Genomic DNA, 19,672 nt, shown 5'->3' with positions numbered 1-19,672 from the left:
CTGAGGTCCGAGAACCAGCTCCAGCACGTGGTGCCCAAGACCAGACTTAAAACCAGGGGAGACAGGGCCTTCTCTGTGGTCGGCCCTAAGCTCTGGAACACTCTGCCCCTCCATGTTCCAACTGCTCCCACAGTGGAGTGTTTTAAGTCTCGTCTTAAGACCCACTTTTATTCTCTGGCTTTTAACACTACGTGAGTTGTGTGGTCCTCTGTTGTCCTCTGTGTTTTTAAAATTTTGATTTCTATTTACTGTTTTAATTGGTTTTACCCTTTAAAATCGTTTTTAATCATATTTATTTTACATTGTTTTTAATTGTAACGGACTGTATTATTGTGGCAGTTCGCTCCCTGTATGATCAGTGTCAGAGCTTGGTCCGCATTGCCGGCAGTAAGTCGGACACGTTTCCAGTGAGGGTTGGACTCCGCCAAGGCTGCCCTTTGTCACCGATTCTGTTCATAACCTTTATGGACAGAATTTCTAGGCGCAGTCAGGGCGTTGAGGGGGTCTGGTTTGGTGGCTGCAGGATTAGGTCTCTGCTATTTGCAGATGATGTGGTCCTGATGGCTTCCTCCGGCCAAGATCTTCAGCTCTCACTGGATCGGTTCGCAGCCGAGTGTGAAGCGACTGGGATGGGAATCAGCACCTCCAAGTCCGAGTCCATGGTTCTCTCCCGGAAAAGGGTGGAGTGCCATCTCCGGGTTGGGGAGGAGATCTTGCCCCAAGTGGAGGAGTTCAAGTACCTCGGAGTCTTGTTCACGAGTGGGGGAAGAGTGGATCGTGAGATCGACAGGCGGATCGGTGCGGCGTCTTCAGTAATGCGGACGCTGCATCGATCCGTTGTGGTGAAGAAGGAGCTGAGCCGGAAGGCAAAGCTCTCGATTTACCGGTCGATCTACGTTCCCATCCTCACCTATGGTCATGAGCTTTGGGTCATGACCGAAAGGACAAGATCACGGGTACAAGCGGCCGAAATGAGTTTCCTCCGCCGAGTGGCGGGGCTCTCCCTTAGAGATAGGGTGAGAAGCTCTGTCATTCGGGGGGAGCTCAAAGTAAAGCCGCTGCTCCTCCACATCGAGAGGAGCCAGATGAGGTGGTTCGGGCATCTGGTCAGGATGCCACCCGAACGCCTCCCTAGGAAGGTGTTTCGGGCACGTCCGACCGGTAGGAGGCCACGGGGAAGACCCAGGATAACGTTGGGAAGACTATCTCTCCCGGCTAGCCTGGGAACGCCTCGGGATCCCCCGGGAGGAGCTGGACGAAGTGGCTGGGGAAAGGGAAGTCTGGGCTTCCCTGCTTAAGCTGCTGCCCCCGCGACCCGACCTCGGATAAGCGGAAGAAGATGGATGGATGGATGGATGGATGTTTTTAATTGTGTTTAATATTGTTGTACAGCACTTTGGAAACATTTTGTTGTTTAAATGTGCTATATAAATAAAGTGGATTGGATTGGATTTTTACTTTGATAATAATAACAACATGCCAACTTCACTGGTTTTGGGTTTTGTACTATAGATGATAGTGTGGCAGGTTTACTGGACCCACAGGAAGAGCCCTAGAAAGGAACCATTCCTCTCAGTGTGTGCAGATTGCAACAATGCTACACGGCAACAAAAAAAGGAAGGAAAATGTGTTGTGCATCTTTCCCTGCTTTTGAGAGCTGCCACATCCTCCTAACTTCTGTTGAGGTGCAGCGAGCACAAAAGGTAAGGACTTGTCCTTTAAAAAGAAATGGCAGAAATTCCTTATTTGTGGTAATTGAAGTCCTTATGTGGGTGCTATTTGTTTACATTGTTGTCGTCATTGTCTAGTTGAAACTATAATGTAACATGACCTACTTCTGTGTCAACTGCTTAAAAAAAGACACGCCAGGATGCGTGCGTGACAGTTGACAAGCTTTCTTTTGGACGGTCTATGTGGCGTTTCAGCAAGTTGTGGTTGTGAATGTATGCTCTCAGGAAGCTGAGCTCTGTCTTAGAAAATATGTCAGCTGCCTTGTGATTGGTTGCATCATTGTTGGTCTGTAGTTCCAGTGTAGTCGGTTTCAGAATGGTTTTACCGTCAAGGTTCGCAGCGACCAGCATTTCTTCTCGGATATGAAGCCACTGCGACATGACGCCTTAGTCATCATGGTCCTCTTCACTGGGAAATCAACATTTTCCGTTATTTACTTTATGCGACATTATTTCCACAATGCATCTTTGTTTTTTTCCAAAACATTATTTACCTGTCTTCCAGAACAGATTTGTTATGCAACAGGTAAGTCTAGAATGCTCCTATTGTGGTGTGCGTTGCAAAAATAGTAGCAACAATACTGCAACCTGCTGGAAAACCAGTAGCTAGAAAAGACAAGAGAGAGCAAAGAGCATTAAGACAACAACAATAGCAATAAGATCACCTGCTAAACAGTGATTGGTTTAGCTTGTTTCAAGAGGGGACATGCAGGTTAAACATTAGTTATAACAAACAATAGGCAAAAACAACACCTGCTAGACAAAACAACGGAAACAACAGAAGGTGATTGGTTTAACTTATTAAGAGGGTACAGGTTGAGAGAAACAAAATAATGGCTTTTTTTAAGAGGGGGTAAAGGGACAAAATAGAACAAAGGGTTATTTTTTATATCATCACATGCCAGTTCTTGGTGATGCTGGATTTAAGAGGGGGTAGATGGAGAGAAACCAAAGAAAAACAACAACATTGCCTGTTGGTGCTATAGGTTATTAAAGTTAACGTACCAATGATTGTCACAGACACACGAGGTGTGGTGAAATTATTCTCTGCATTTGACCCATCACCCTTGATCACCCCCTGGGAGGTGAGGGGAGCAGTGAGCAGCAGTGGCGGCCGCGCCCGGGAATCATTTTTGGTGATATAACCCCCAATTCCAACCCTTGATGCTGAGTGAAAATATGCAAACAAAACAGTGTTTGGATAATTGATACTTCAAACTTGCATAAATAAATATTAAGGAATATAACATAACTTGGCTTCTGAGAGCTTCAAAATGTAATGAATAAAATGCTAAAGTTGTTGATAAACAAGCAATTATTTTAATAATTAAATATGGTCATTTTAAATAAATTATTAAGATAATTTAAAATTAATTATTTCAAATATGTTTATTTTAATGTATAATTCTATGGCTGGATGTAATAAGGAGTCGGAAAAAATAAAAAATAAAAAATACAATTAATTTTGATGTTTTAGCAAAATATAGTAAAAATGTTTTTTTTTTTTTTTTTTTTAAATTAATAAATATATTTATTTTTAGGTAATACAATTTATCTCTAGTCTGGATGATTTATTTCTTGTCACCCTGTTGTCCTACCGTCGTGAAAAAAGGCTGTCCTCACTCAGGTCCGCATGGAGCTGAGGGGGCGTGGCCTCCAGCTCCGGCTGGAAATCGGGAGATTTTCGGGAGAATATTTGTCCCGGGAGGTTTTCGGGAGAGGCGCTGAATTTCGGGAGTCTCCCGGAAAATTCGGGAGGGTTGGCAAGTATGACCCAATGGGAACAACCTACAACCCTGGAATTTAATAGGGCGGGCGGAAAAATCGAGCTCTAAAAGCAACAAGAGGGGACAGCCAGGCATGAAAAGATTTTCTGCTAGTGTTTGGTTTAAGGGACGGGAAGAAGAGAACGGTAACAATTCAAATGAAATAATCAATGACGTGTACCACTTCATTACTCATACAAAGCTTTTCTCAATCCTCCTGCCCCCGTTCTTCCACTTCAGAGGAAAACGCGTTCGAGGTGTGCTCATTTGGTTAAAAGTGAGATGAGTAAGCAGTGTCCCCCCCGGCCAGCCATTAAAAATGAAAGTAGACGTGAACATGAGATTACGTAACGTGTGAGACCAAGACTGAAGAGGAGCCATCAATAATGCAAAGGTTGACATTTGCCTTTGGTTTGCAGCCGGTCAATCAATACAGGTCAACGGGATTGAAAGAGGAAAGATGATGAGCAGACACAAAAGGCGTTCTTGCTGCACGCAAAGACTATGAATATGATATAAGAGGATACTTCTATTCAGGAAGAAGGCGGTTGTTTGGTCGTCCAGGCAGAAAACAGTCGCACTGTGCTCGGGACAGGAAATCTATATATGGCTCTGACGTGGAACGCAGCAGAGATGACAATCATGGGAGAGATAACCTTTTATATGAAACACTTCTTCAATCTCTCAGCTGCAGACGACTGAGAGGGGCGGGCCTTTGAGAGGCGTTTGAGTGAAAAAGGGAGAGAAAAGTGAATCCTCAGCCACAAGGACCATCGATGGACTTGGGTTTGCTTCAAGGACAGGAGAGGGACAGGATCCTGGAAGTGCTTCGGAGAGACAAACTGTTGCGGAAGATAGAGGAAGATAGGATCAGGTGAGTTTTCTCTTTCTATGTAAAATCGTAAGGCTAATATTTGCTAAATCATATTTTACAATTGTATAAAATGTTAAAGCACACATTAGATTTGTTTTCCTCCACAATGCATATATTACTGTATTTAGTACAGTCTATGAATGTTCTCATTCATTCAGGTAATTTCATTACTCGGATTCAAAACACGTCCGCCTTATTGAGTACACGTGGTGGTCAAGCCAGCGGCTGTTCTCAGTGGGTTCTCGGCGCGATTTATCCTTTCTTGAAGAAAAAAGCCCTATGCTTGCGTTGTTTTCGGCTGTGCGAACCGTTTGAATCGCGAAAAGGATAAACGTTTTCTTCAGAGTTCCTCGAGAGGTTATCAAGAATGAGTGCAAGACTTTATGAAAGAAAGACGACAAGAGTACTACGCACTCCAGGCCAGGCGAGCAAACAGAGCCGAAAAATGGACGAGTTACCAGTGACCACCAGTGTTGGGTTAGTTACTGAAAACCAGTAACTAGTTAGTTACTAGTTACTTTATTTCAAAAGTAACAGTTACTAACTCAGTTACCTACACCAAAAAGTAATGCGTTTCTGTGAAAAGTAACTATTTAGTTACTTCTTTTTTAATTTTTTTTATTTAAGGCTCCCATTAATTAAAAGCCTTCATTTCAGTACTGTTATTGCACAGGAGAATAATACAATATGTTGATCAACTTGACATGCATTTGCATCACTGAACTCTGCTAAGCAATGTGGTCTACATACAACACACAAAGACAAAGATATGTTTCAAAGGGCCAATTTATTTTGGGCCAGAACAAATTGACAAAACTATTTTAAATAGCTGCAACATAACATACATAAATAACAAACCGCATAATAACAACATAGCATAATAACATGTCACAACATAGCTGTAAACCTGGCTTCACCCAAGGAAGGCACACATGACATGATTATATATGTCACTATATACAGCACACATACTGCTATACACACGGCTAACCAGGCGTTTTTTTCTCTCAAGGAATTGTGAAATAGAATCATGTCTTCATGAGATCAACACTGTACTGAAGCCCAGAACACTCTACGCATTTCCTCAGTTTTAGTTGAGAGAAAAGGAAAGATTGGTCTGGCCCACTAGCATCCCTCTTTATGTTTGTGAACTTTATAGTCCATACATTTAGAGTGATGTGATAATCAAACACTCTAGAAGTCTAGAATGAAAGAGTATATAAGAGAATTGACAGTGTGTGTACCTTCAGTGATGAATGATGAGCAGAGGCAGAGTTTTGAGTGTTTCCTTTAGCTTGCTGTCCATGTTTATGTACTCACTGTCCAGCTGCCTGAAATCGGGTGACTCCACTGTTGATTTATAATATTTATTCTACACATTTTTACAACATTGGAAAACATTAGTAAAACTTCTCAGAAGGTGATATAACTCCTGGAAATGACTGTCTTAGAATAACCAAATGTATATATGTGTGTCCAAGTTAAAGGGGAACATTATCACCAGACCTATGTAAGCGTCAATATATACCTTGATGTTGCAGAAAAAAGACCATATTTTTTTTTAACCGATTTCCGAACTCTAAATGGGTGAATTTTGGCGAATTAAACGCCTTTGTAATATTCGCTTTTTGGAGCGATGACGTCACAATGTGACGTCGCATCGGGAAGCAATCCGCCATTTTCTCAAACACCGAGTCAAATCAGCTCTGTTATTTTCCGTTTTTTCGACTGTTTTCCGTACCTTGGAGACATCATGCCTCGTCGGTGTGTTGTCGGAGGGTGTAACAACACGAACAGGGACGGATTCAAGTTGCACCAGTGGCCCAAAGATGCCAAAGTGGCAAGAAATTGGACGTTTGTTCCGCACACTTTACCGACGAAAGCTATGCTACGACAGAGATGGCAAGAATGTGTGGATATCCTGCGACACTCAAAGCAGATGCATTTCCAACGATAAAGTCAAAGAAATCTGCCGCCAGACCCCCATTGAATCTGCCGGAGTGTGTGAGCAATTCAGGGACAAAGGACCTCGGTAGCACGGCAAGCAATGGCGGCAGTTTGTTCCCGCAGACGAGCGAGCTAAAGCCCCCTAGATGTCTTGGCTCACACCGTCCTGAAGATGATCAAGAGAAGAATATCGACCTAGCTTCCCTGGCCTGCTGACATGAGGGTATGTCTACAGAATATATTAATTGATGAAAATTGGGCTGTCTGCACTCCCAAAGTGCATGTTGTTGCCAAATGTATTTCATATGCTGTAAACCTAGTTCATAGTTGTTAGTTTCCTTTAATGCCAAACAAACACATACCAATCGTTGGTTAGAAGACGATCGCCGAATTCGTCCTCGCTTTCTCCCGTGTCGCTGGCTGTCGTGTCGTTTTCGTCGGTTACGCTTGCATACGGTTCAAACCGATATGGCTCAATAGCTTCAGTTTCTTCTTCAATTTCGTTTTCGCTACCTGCCTCCACACTACAACCATCCGTTTCAATACATGCGTAATCTGTTGAATCGCTTAAGCCGCTGAAATCCGAGTCTGAATCCGAGCTAATATCGCTATAGCTTGCTGTTCTATGCGCCATGTTTGTTTGTGTTGGCATCACTATGTGACGTCACAGGAAAATGGACGGGTGTATATAACGATGGTTAAAATCAGGCACTTTGAAGCTTTTTTTAGGGATATTGCGTGATGGGTAAAATTTTGAAAAAAACTTCGAAAAATATCATAAGCCACTGGGAACTGATTTTTAATGGTTTTAACAATTCTGAAATTGTGATAATGTTCCCCTTTAAAGGAAACGACAGGCTGTCTTCTTCTAATGTTTTTTTTTTTACAATCTTTGCAAGCTGGGTAACGTTTGCTGTGGTCTGGAACAACATGGCACACAAACAACTATGAGAAATGCAGCCAATATTACATACAGATAATGTGTCATGAGACATGCAAATATAAAGTAAATTCACAGAGGACATAAGTAAAGGGAATTAAATGAGATCAAATATACCTACAAACGAGGCATAATGATGCAATATGTACATACAGCTAGCCTAAATAGCATGTTAGCATCGATTAGCTTGCAGTCATGCAGTGACCAAATATGCCTGATTAGCACTCCAACAAGTCAATAACGATCAACAAAGCGCACCTTTGTGCATCCACGCACAGTATAAAACGTTTGGTGGACAAAATGAGACAAAGAAGGAGAGGCATTAAACATGTCTTTCTGTGGCAGCGCCGGAGAAAGTTATACATACAAACAAACTGTTGAGTCACAGTCCACACAACGGTGAGTTCAAGGGCCGCTGAAATTAGTAGGACAAAACGGCACTCGCCAAATACTGTCATCAGTGAAGCATAAACACAAACATTAAACAATGGGCTTTCTAACAATTAGGAAGGTTTGTGTCATGTTTGCACTTCTACAGAAACCATATTACAACAAAAAATATATTTTCCACCCCATCTTTCCCCCATTTCCATACATTTTTGAAAAAGCTCCATGGAGTCACCAGGGCGATTTAGGGTAAGAAATCACTTGTCTCAGGGAATTCAATCGATTGCAACTGGACTGTTTGAACTTGCGATATCTGTGGCATTGTGCTGTGCGATAAAACTTCACATTTCAAAGTGGCCTTTTACCGTGGGCAGCCTAAGGCACACCTGTGCAATAATCATGCTGTTTAATCAGCATCTTGATATGCCACACCTGTGAGGTGGATGGATTATCTTGGCAAAGAAGAAATGCTCACTAACACAGATTTATACAGATTTGTGAACAATATTTGAGAGGAACAGGTCTTCTGATAATATAGTAGACGTTTTAGATCTTTGAGTTCAACTCATGAAAAATGGGAGCAAAAACAAACTGTTGTGTTTGTATTCTTGTTCAGTGTATTTGTTGCATTATTAGATCATATTTAAATTGAAAATGTATGCATTACATGTCATTTTTTGTGTGTCTAAACGGAAACAATGAATAGATTTAGTAAGAAAAGATAATGTACTTTATTGACATAATATTTCCAGGCTTTGCCGGGCCACTTAAAATGACGTAGTGGGCCACACATTCAATTGCTGTTTTGGGCAGTAGATAGGATCTTTGATCCAAGACACAACTTACATTGAACAAAAATGTTCTTTTCTTTGTGCTCGACAAAAAGAAAAGTAGTGAGAATATCTCCATGTTAAGAAACTCGGCTTGTCTTATTTGACACCTATGCTGTAGACCCCCCCAAAAATCTATGAAGTAAAATAGTCCCATTTTAAGCAACTGTTTATTTTTTTCCTAACAACAAACGTAATACACGGGCAAACAAGCATGCAATGTTTGGCGATGAGGTCGTATACAAAAACCCAGGAACTGTACCCTACCACTGCTGTTAAATTACTCCTGCAGGGAACTTTCCACTGGTAATACAATACTTTTAGTCAACAACTACAGTATCATCTACTGTAGCGTAGCTTGTCTAGGAAATAACTGAAGTAGGTTCCTGCCTTGGCCCTAACTTTACACCGATGGCTTTCCTCTCAGGAGAATGAAGTTTGAGCTGCAGGAGCTGCGTAGGAGAGGCGCTAAGAGTTCTACCAAAGAGTACGGTAAGAGGACGTGCGCTCGCTGCCAGAGGCCGCTGGGAAAGTGGTGTAACACTGGGGAAGTCTGCCGGGGATGCAGCCACCGCATCTGCAGCAAGTGTCGCATGAACACTGGAGCGGCGGGCTGGAAGTGTACCGTCTGCTACGCCTACAGGTAGACCACCTCTCACGCTCTCTGGTCTATCGCAGTCCTAAATGCTAAAATCTTGTTAAGTCTTGACTTTCCCTATTGCAAGACTAATAACGGTTTATTCTGAGTCAATGGCCTCTTCAAGCAAGTATTAGTTATGTATGCCACAATAACAAAATTTTTTTTAAACAGGGAGGTGAAGATCCGGTCTGGAGAATGGTTTTTAGACCAGAAAACTAAGAAATATCCAACTGTCAAAGGTTTGTTTGCGTCCATGTTTCAGCACTAACTTCATGACTCAGCAATGCATTGCCATGAATCCACCCGTAAAGCTACAACGTTGCTCGACTAACGTAACCACTATTTTTGAAACATTACAACATCGTTCTTGTAACATTACCACATTATTCTAGTAACGCTACAAACGTAATTTTAAACCATTACAACATTATTCTAGTAAAATTAAAAACTTATTTTTGTGACACTACAACAATTTTCTAGTAACTTTCCAAACTTATTCTATCAACAATACAAACCTATTCCAGTAACATTACAAACGTATTCTATCAACAATACAAACTTAGTCTAGTAACACTACTAACTTATTCTAGTAACATTACAACAATATTCTTGTAACATTACAAACATGTTCTAGTAACAATACAAACTTATTCTATTAACACTACACTAGGGACGTCCCGATCCGATATTTGGATCGGATCGGCCGCCGATATTTGCAAAAAAATGCGTATCGGCAAGGCATGGGAAAATGCCGATTCAGATCCAGTTTAAAAAAAAACCTCCGGTCCGTGTTTTCCACTTTTACATTCCACTTTTCTGCTGCTCCCTAATTTCCGTTCCGCATTTTCCAGCACACCTTCAACACATCCACAGGTCTGTGGATTCTCACGCAGTTGCTTTTAGCTGCTGGCATTACACGACAGGCTCTTCTCACTCTTTCCTGTGTCTCCCTCTCACAGACAGACAAGCGCACCTTCTTACACACGTCACATACTGTCACGACATACGTCACATACGTATACGCCCTCTCCCAGCAGAGAGGTAGCAGCATGGCTAACGTTAGCTGTGATGCTAGCGCAGCCGTGCGAGCAACCTTCCCTTTAAGGTGCGCGCTTGTGCATTTGCGCACTGCTCACGCGTCCTCTGCGCACGGCAAATCTATGCCACGCACAAAATCAAATTAAAAAATAAGCGCATAACAATTTTCGACACACGGACACGACAGAGAAAACAGTTTTCGTCATCATTATTGTAACGTCTGTCGAGACGCTTATCTCCGTTCGGTGCCATACGTCCACACCATCAAAATGCCGAGGCAAACATTTCCAGATCAACACCGTTGTGATTTCCTTCTCTGCATGAAAGTTTAAAAGTAGCATATATTAATGCAGTATGAAGGAGAATGTTTTAATGTAGACACATAGAATCATCATACTGCTGTGATTATATGCATCAAGTGTTCATTCAAGGCTAAGGCAAAATATCCACATATATATCGTGTATCGCAATATGGCTTTAAAATATCACAATATTTAAAAAAGGCCATATCGCCCAGCCCTAGTTCAATGATGCCATTTTTGTTTGTCATGTATAATTTTGTCTATTTTGTGTTTATCCTTGAATAAACAGGTCAGTTTCTTGTTACCAACCATTGTGTATTATTCAAACTCCCCTAATTCAGCTGGCTAGTTGTTATCAAGAGTACTAAAACCCTTTTCAACATGATTCTGACAACTAAGTAGGCTAAATAACTTTAAACTTTAATACATGCTCAGATTGGCCAGTATCGGTATCGGATCAGAAGTGCAAAAACAATATCGGTATCGGATCGGAAGTGCAAAAACCTGGATCGGGACATCCCTACACTACACCATTATTTACTATATTACTATAACATTACAACATTATTCCAGTAACATTACAATATTCTAGTAACACTACAAACGTCTTCTAATATCATTACAACATTATTCTAGTAAAATTAAAAACGTATTTTTGTATCACTCCAACAATGTTAACCCTAACTTTACAAACTTATTCTATCAACAATACAAACCTATTCCAGTAACATTACAAACATATTCTATCAACAATACAAACTTATTCTAGTAACAATACAAACTTATTTTAGTAACATTACAACAAAATTCTTGTAACACTACAAACTTATTCTAGTAACAATACAAACTTATTCTATTAACACTACACCATTATTCTAGTAACACGACACCATTATTCTAGCAACACGACACCATTATTTACTATATTACTATATCATTACAACATTATTCTAGTAACGTTACAACATTCTAGTAACACTACAAACGTATTCTTATACCATTACAACATTATTCTAGCAAAATTAAAAACTTATTTTTGTAACACTAAAACAATGTTCTTGTAACTTTACAAATGTATTCTATCAACATTACAAACCTATTCCAGTAACATTAGAAACGTATTCTATCAACAATACAAACCTATTCCTGTAACATTACAAACTTATTACCGTACACTACAAACTTATGCTAGTAACATTACAACAATATTCTTGTAACACTACAAACTTATTCTAGTAACAATACAAACTTATTCTATTAACACTACACCATTATTCTAGTAACACAACACCATTATTTACTATATTACTATATCATTACAACATTATTCCAGTAACATTACAACATTCTAGCAACACTACAAACGTATTCTCATACCATTACAACCTTATTCTAGTAAAATTAAAAACTTATTTTTGTAACACTAAAACAATGTTCTTGTAACTTTACAAACGTATTCTATCAACAATACAAACCTATTCCAGTAACATTACAAACGTATTCTATCAACAATACAAACCTATTCCAGTAACATTACAAACGTATTCTCGTACACTACAAATTTATGCTAGTAACATTACAACAATATTCTTGTAACATTACAAACTTATTCCAGTAACAATACAAACTTATTCTATTAACATAACACCATTATTCTAGTAACACAACACCGTTATTTACTACATTACTATAACGTTACAACATTGAGTAACACTACAAACTTTTTTGTGACAATACAACATTTATCTGGTAACATTACAAACTATTCCTGTAACATTTGTAATGAGAGAACTTTATTCTCGTAACATGTGTTTTTAATTTACAAAGAATGCAATTTTTTAATGATAGGACTTTATTCTGGTAATATGACCTTTTTTCACAAAGAATCCCACTTTTTATTCATTCTGATATGACTTTGTTCTTATAAAATATGACAATTTTTAACAAAAAAATGTTTTTTAGTTGTAATAATACAACTTAATTCTGGTAATATTATGACCTTTTTTCACAAAGAATACAACTTTTTACTTGCAATGATACACCTTTTTTCTTGTATGATTATGACCATTTTTAACAAAAATCTGCTTTCTATTCATAATGATACAACTTTATTCTTTTTATATTATGACCATTTTCCAATAAAGAATGTAACTTTTTACTCAATGATACGGCTTTATTTTTGTAATACGTTCATTTTTAACAAAAATCTATTATTTACTTGTAATGATATCACTTTATTCTTGAAATATTATGACCTTTCCCCCGCCCCCCACAAATAATGCACTTTTTTACTTGTAATGATAGGACTTTATTCTTGCAATGAGTTCATTTTTAACAAAAATCTACTTTTTACTTGTCATGATACGGCTTTATTCTTGTAATATGACCATTTTTTAAACACAAATCTACTTTTTACATGTAATAATACCACTTTATTCTCGTAATATTATGACCCCCCATCCCCACAAAGAATACACTTTTTTATTCGTAATGATACAACTTTATTCTCGTATTATAATAAATGGGTTATACTTGAAAAGCGCTTTTCTACCTTCAAGGTACTCAAAGCGCTTTGACACTATTTCCACATTCACCCATTCACACACTGATGGCGGAAGCTGCCATGCAAGGCCCTAACCACGACCCATCAGGAGCAAGGGTGAAGTGTCTTGCTCAAGGACACAACGGACGTGACGAGGTTGGTAGAAGGTGGGGATTGAACCAGGAACCCTCAGGTTGCTGGCACGGCCACTCTCCCAACAGCGCCACGCCGTCCCCTATTATGACATTTTTATTTACAGAGAATGCAACTTATTACTCGTACTGATAGGACTAAATTCTTATAAAATTATGACAATTTTTAACAAAAATCTACTTTTTATTTGTAATGATACATCTTTACTCTGGTAATATTATGACTTATTTTCCACAAAAAATGCACCTTTTTACTTGTAATGATACAGCTTTATTCTTGTAAAATGTTCATTTTCAACAGAAATCTACTTTTTACTTGTAATGATATCACGATCATGATTTCCCGGGCGCGGCACCGCTGCTGCCCACTGCTCCCCTCACCTCCCAGGGGGTGAACAAGGGGATGGGTCAAATGCAGAGGACAAATTTCACCACACCTAGTGTGTGTGTGACAATCATTGGTACTTTAACTTTATTCTCATATTATTATGACCATTTTCCCCACAAAGAATGTAGTAACTTTTTACTCGTAATGATAGGACTTTATTCTTGTAATATGACCATTTTTTAAACAAAAATCAACTTTTTATTCGTAATGATACAACTTTATTCTCGTAATATTATGACCTTTTTTCCCCACAAATAATACACTTTTTTTTATTCGTAATGATACAGGTTTATTTTCCTAGTATGACATTTTTATTTACAGACAATGCAACTTTATACTCATAATGATAGGACTACATTCTTATTCTTGTAATATTATGACTTATTTTCCACAAAAAATACACCTTTTTACTTGTAATGATACAGCTTTATTTTTTAAATGTTCATTTTTAACCGAAATCTACTTTTGACTTGGAATTATATCACTTTATTCCTGTATTATTACGACCAAAGAATGCAACTCTTTACTCGTAATGATAGGACTGTATTCTTGCAAAAAAAATTGAACAAAAATCTACTTTTTACATGTAATGATACCACTTTATTCTTGTAATATGAGCATTTTCAAACAAACATGTACTTTTTATTTGTAATGATACAACTTTATTCTGGTAATATTTTGACATTTTTCACGATGAATGCAACTTTTTACTCCTAATGACACGACTTTATTCTGGTAATATTAGGACCATTTTTCCACAAAGAATGCAACTTTTTACTCATAATGATACGGCTTTATTCCTGTAATATGACCAATTTTTAACAAAAATCTACTTTTTACTTGTAATGATGCCACTTCATTCTTGTAATATGACCATTTTTAAACAAAACTCTACTTTTCATTCGTAATGAGACCACTTTATTCTCGTAATATTATGACATTTTTCACAAAAAATGCAACTTTTTACTCATGATACATTATTATTGTAATATGACCTCTTCACAAAGAATGTACATTTTTACTCGTAATGATATTACTTTATTCTGATAATATGTTATTTTTTAACAAAGAAAGGAACATTTTACTCGTAATATAATAGTAATTTTTTCCTCCGTTTTCTTCCTAGACAAATATGAGACGGTTGGAGAGAAACTGTTAAAGACCTACAGCATGCTGAGGTATGTTTAATACTTGTACATATTTGTAACATGTCCTACTAATACCAAAATTGATCATTCACAGTCACATATCAATCGTCCCGGCCACTCCGCCGCCCCACTCTGATTGTCACTTTCTGAGCAGATCTGGGGTAAAGTACATGCAGATTAAATGCAAATGATGCATCAAATACATGCACATAATTGGTGTTTTTTCTTACACATCAGGATGAGAACAAAGGCAGCGTTTTTCCTCGATCTGTGGAAGATTTTATGTTTTCAATCAGCAGCAATATTAGAAGTAAGTGTCAATTATGCAGAAGTCAATAAGGCAAGGCAACAATTTTTTCCTATCTCCGTGTTACTTCCTAATGATAGCATCACATAAATAAGGAGGCCAATATTTCATCACATGCAGCAGCAATATTGTGCAAGGTCCTGCAACAGTCTTCACATACTCACTTTATGTCACTTGGTCTTCCTGTTTCTAGAGATTTCCAAATCTCAAAATGATGTTCGAGGGGACTTGCTGAACGTGGACAGCGGTAAACATTTGCACTACAGCACGCAGAAGAGTCTGTCAGACACCAACGTCAGCACATCTGTCAAAGTAGGTTGCCATTAAAGCCACCATATGTGAGACATTTCCAGAAGAGTTTGAACTAACAAGAATCAGGAGGCCATCGGCTGTTGAGCCACGGATCGCCCAATAATTTCAGTGGCTTATAATGTTGGTGGACCAGCCAGGACACCTCTGGACATTGTATTTAATGCTTTTTAATGTCATTTAAGACCTTGATTTTCACTGAATCCATTTCATTTTTTTGGATGTACTCATTTTAACAGTGAAAGATTACATTTTGAATTATAATACCAAATCAATGATAATCATGAAATTTGTGATTTACACTAAAAAAATGTAATACATGTTAAAGATGTTCTTTAAAGCATGGATCAATACAGCACTGTTACAGTATTTATATATATACAAACACAAAACAATGATGTATTGATCTCATTTTTATATATGTACATATATAAATATGTGTACACACTAGTGTTGCCCCGATACCAATATTTTAGTGCCAGTACCGGTACCAAAATCTATTCCGATACTTTTCGGTACTTTTCTAAATAAGGAGGACCACAAAAAAATGCCACTATTGGCTTTACATACCTGCCAACTTTTGAAATCAGAAAAACCTAGTAGCCAGGGTCCAAGGGCCGCAGGCCCCGGTAGGTCCAGGACAAAGTCCTGGTGGGGGGTTCAGGGGGGGCCCGACGCAAAATGATTATTAGCATTCAGACAGGTTAAAATGTTGCTAAAACCATCACTTTTCTATCAGTCACAGTGACTTTTCAAAACAAAAATATTACAGCAAAAATCATATGGGTTGATTGACATGTTTATTCTGTAAGCTAACTTCAATAGTTTGAAATTATTTTGACAGTTAATGCCAGTTATCCTGTCAACCTTGTGATCAGCCAGTGCGATTGGAAGTCCATGCTCAATTATTGCCTCCGTAAATAAAACTTCGGCATTTATCACATCCAAAGAATCTGTTTGGGCGACGAAAAACGTTGAAAGTTTTCCACTTGTATCGCTAGCAACGGCATTAGACTTGTGTTTTTTTGTCCCAACGTGGTCTTTTACATCGCTAATTCCTCCGTGTCCGATCGAAAAATCTTGTCTGCACAAGGTGCAATTCGCGTAGTTTTCACCCTTTTTGGAACGGATAATTATTCCCGGATAGGCTTTTGAATATTCTTCACGGAATGACTGCAGTTTTCTTTTCGGTTTAAGACTCGTTTGCGATTTTTCTCCGGCTGATTCCATGATCGTTCGCTCGTTTGGAAACAATGGCCTCGTGCTTGGCAGCGGTGCTATAAATAGCCTCGCGCATGGCATTCGGAATGGCTCGATAGGAAGTTACGGGAAGCAGTGTCGATTGTCATTGTTGTTATGCGATTTCGTGAATAAAACTTTAAAAAAAAAAAAAAAATTTTAATTAATGAAAAACCGTATTTTTTATCACTGCAACCGTAACCCGGAATAGGTTGATGAAAACCGTACTAATTACGGGAAAACCGGAGTAGTTGGCAGGTATAGCTTTATTTTAACAAAAAAATCTTCGGGTACATTAAACATATGTTTATTATCGTAAGTTTGTCCTTAAATAAAATAGTGAACATACAAGACAACTTGTCTTTTAGTAGTAAGTAAACAAACAAAGGCTCCTAATTTAGCTGCTGACATATGCAGTAACATATTGTGTCATTTATCATTCTATTATTTTGTCAAAATTATAAGGACAAGATTGGCAACACTAAATTGGCCCTCGTGTGTGGATGTGAGTGTGAATGTTGTCTGTCTATCTGTGTTGGCCCTGCGATGAGGTGGCGACTTGTCCAGGTTGTACCCCGCCTTCCGCCCGATTGTAGCTGAGATAGGCTCCAGCGCCCCCCGCGACCCCAAAAGGGAATAAGCGGTAGAAAATGGATGGATGGAAGTTGTAAAAAATTATTATTAATCTACTTGTTCATTTACTGTTAGAATCTGCTTACTTTCTGTTTTAACATGTTCTATCTACACTTCTGTTAAAATGTAATAATCACTTATTCTTCTCTTCTTTGATACTTTACATTATGATACCACAAATTTGGGTATCGATCCGATACCAAGTAGTTACAGGATCATACATTGGTCATATTCAAAGTCCTCATGTGTCCAGGGACATATTTACTGAGTCTATAAACATAATATACATTTGAAAAAAAGATTTTGTGCCGATAAAAAATATTGACGTAATCATAGTAGTATCGACTAGATACACTCTTCTACTTGATATCATTACAGTGGATGTAAGGTGTAGATCCACCAATGGTGTTTGTTTACATTTAGACGCCGGTGAGCTACGGTGTGTAGTGAAGCATGTTTAGCTATTCCTCGTCCTGCAGGGATGATACTTGTAAGAAACTTACTTTATTTGTCGCCATGGAGGCGAGGATTAGTGATTTAGAAGTAGCTAAAACACTGCAGCAGGACGTTAGCTGCTAACTAGCTAGCCATGTCTTAAAGGCCTACTGAAAGCCACTACTACCGACCACGCAGTCTGCTAGTTTATATATCAATGATGAAATCTTAACATTGCAACACATGCCAATACGGCCGGGTTAGCTTACTAAAGTGCAATTTTAAATTTCGCGCGAAATATCCTGCTGAAAACGTCTCGGTATGATGACGTCAGCGCGTGACGTCACGGATTGTGGAGGACATTTTGGGACAGCATGGTGGCCAGCTATTAAGTCGTCTGATTTAATCGCAAAATTCCACAGTATTCTGGACATCTGTGTTGGTGAATCTTTTGCAATTTGTTCAATGAACAAAGGAGTCAGCAAAGAAGAAAGCTGTAGGTGGGAAGCGGTGTATTGCGGACCGGCTGCAGCAACACAAACACAGCCGGTGTTTCATTGTTTACATTCCCGGAAGATGACAGTCAATCTTTACCATTGGCCTGTGGAGAACTGGGACAACAGAGACTCTTACCAGGAGGACTTTGAGTTGGATGCGCAGACGCGGTACCGTGAGTACGCATGCAGCTGCGGCTTCCAAACATTTGATCGCTTGCCCGTACGTGCGTGCCGCTATGTGCATGTCACATACGTAACTTTGGGGAAATATTTGTGCTGTATGAACTTTGGGGAGGTGAACGGTACTTTGGGCTGTGGGATTGAGTTATATGGACGGGAGGGGGGAGGTGTTTGTTATGCGGGATTAATTTGTGGCATATTAAATATAAGCCTGGTTGTGTTGTGGCTAATAGAGTATATATATGTCCTGTGTTTATTTACTGTTTTAGTCATTCCCAGCTGAATATCAGGTCCCACCCGCCTCTCACAGCATCTTCCCTATCTGAATCGCTCCCACTGCCCTCTAGTCCTTCACTCTCACTTTCCTCATCCACAAATCTTTCATCCTCGCTCAAATTAATGGGGAAATCGTCGCTTTCTCGGTCCGAATCGCTTTTGCTGGTGGCCATGATTGTAAACAATGTGCAGATGTGAGGAGCTCCACAACCTGTGACGTCACGCTACTCGTCTGCTACTTCCGGTACAGGCAAGGCTTTTTTATCAGCGACCAAAAGTTGCGAACTTTATCGTCGATGTGCTCTACTAAATCCTTTCAGCAAAAATATGGCAATATTGCGAAATGATCAAGTATGACACATAGAATGGACCTGCTATCCCCGTTTAAATAAGAAAATCGCATTTCAGTAGGCCTTTAAAGCACTTCTTCCAGAGGGCGTTTCAGTGTTATAACTTTACCTTTATCGTTAGTTTTCAGGCCAAAATGTGTCCGTTCTCCCTTTTCTGTCTACACACTGTGTCTGCTTGTAAGTACTCCGTGATTGTGCGCTGCCGAAAATGCTCCTCTGCTCATAAAACCAGCAATGTCATGGAGTGACGACGCGCTGTCATGCCCGGGAACCGGTACTTTTCAAACCTAGTATAGTACCGATTTTGATTCATTAGTACACCGATACTATACCAGTACCGGTATACCGTACGGCCCAAGCACACACACACACAAACACACACTCGGGCTATCAAATCAAAACTAACGAGTCAACTTATGTGATTACTCACAAAAAAATGATTGCATTAATCATGTACACGCTTAGATTATCATGCAATTTATTGTGAGCGTAAAAAACTATTTTACCTTAACCGCTATACAGTCAGTGATCAGATCAATGCATGTCAGTACAAAAAGGAGTGAAGAGACTCTGGCAAATTTCACTCCAAAATACAGCCTGAAAGAACTTTAGATAAAACTGCTACCTGTTAAGTTTTGTGCAAATTAATGACATGCATTCAAGTAAAATGTTTTAAAACGTTGCAGAATGACATTCTGACAACAAAATTGCATTTGTGTGCAATTATTGGGCTCTTTATTGAAAAATATATGTATAGTAATA

General features: G+C 39.0%; 2 protein-coding genes across 4 annotated transcripts in view; one reads left to right on the top strand and one right to left on the bottom strand.

Moving 5' to 3' along the window:
• The window catches only part of prkg3 (protein kinase cGMP-dependent 3), a 76,647-nt gene extending 61,212 nt beyond the window's left edge, over positions 1 to 15,435 (bottom strand). Inside the window, exons 1-3 of the mRNA XM_072916289.1 lie at positions 15,156 to 15,435; positions 2,225 to 2,336; positions 2,057 to 2,139 (exon numbers count right to left, since the gene is read on the bottom strand). The gene's annotated coding sequence lies outside the window, so the exon portion shown is untranslated. The remainder of the gene's footprint in view (positions 1 to 2,056; positions 2,140 to 2,224; positions 2,337 to 15,155) is intronic.
• sytl3 (synaptotagmin-like 3) overlaps positions 2,114 to 19,672 on the top strand; it is a 33,776-nt gene continuing 16,217 nt past the window's right edge. For 2 of the 3 annotated variants that reach the window (XM_061986982.2, XM_061986983.2), the window contains exons 1-8: positions 2,114 to 2,256; positions 4,185 to 4,370; positions 8,902 to 9,117; positions 9,286 to 9,353; positions 14,663 to 14,714; positions 14,779 to 14,845; positions 14,922 to 14,994; positions 15,185 to 15,303. In XM_061986982.2, the coding sequence (XP_061842966.2) occupies positions 4,273 to 4,370; positions 8,902 to 9,117; positions 9,286 to 9,353; positions 14,663 to 14,714; positions 14,779 to 14,845; positions 14,922 to 14,994; positions 15,185 to 15,303 (693 nt within the window). In that variant the 5' untranslated portion in view covers positions 2,114 to 2,256; positions 4,185 to 4,272. The remainder of the gene's footprint in view (positions 2,257 to 4,184; positions 4,371 to 8,901; positions 9,118 to 9,285; positions 9,354 to 14,662; positions 14,715 to 14,778; positions 14,846 to 14,921; positions 14,995 to 15,184; positions 15,304 to 19,672) is intronic. The other variant, XM_061986984.2, reaches the window with a different exon arrangement.

The sequence above is a fragment of the Nerophis lumbriciformis genome, linkage group LG26 (assembly GCF_033978685.3).
Source record: "Nerophis lumbriciformis linkage group LG26, RoL_Nlum_v2.1, whole genome shotgun sequence".
NCBI lineage: Eukaryota > Metazoa > Chordata > Actinopteri > Syngnathiformes > Syngnathidae > Nerophis > Nerophis lumbriciformis.
Note: the sequence above shows the minus strand (reverse complement) of the source record. Positions and strands in the feature narration are given on the sequence as shown.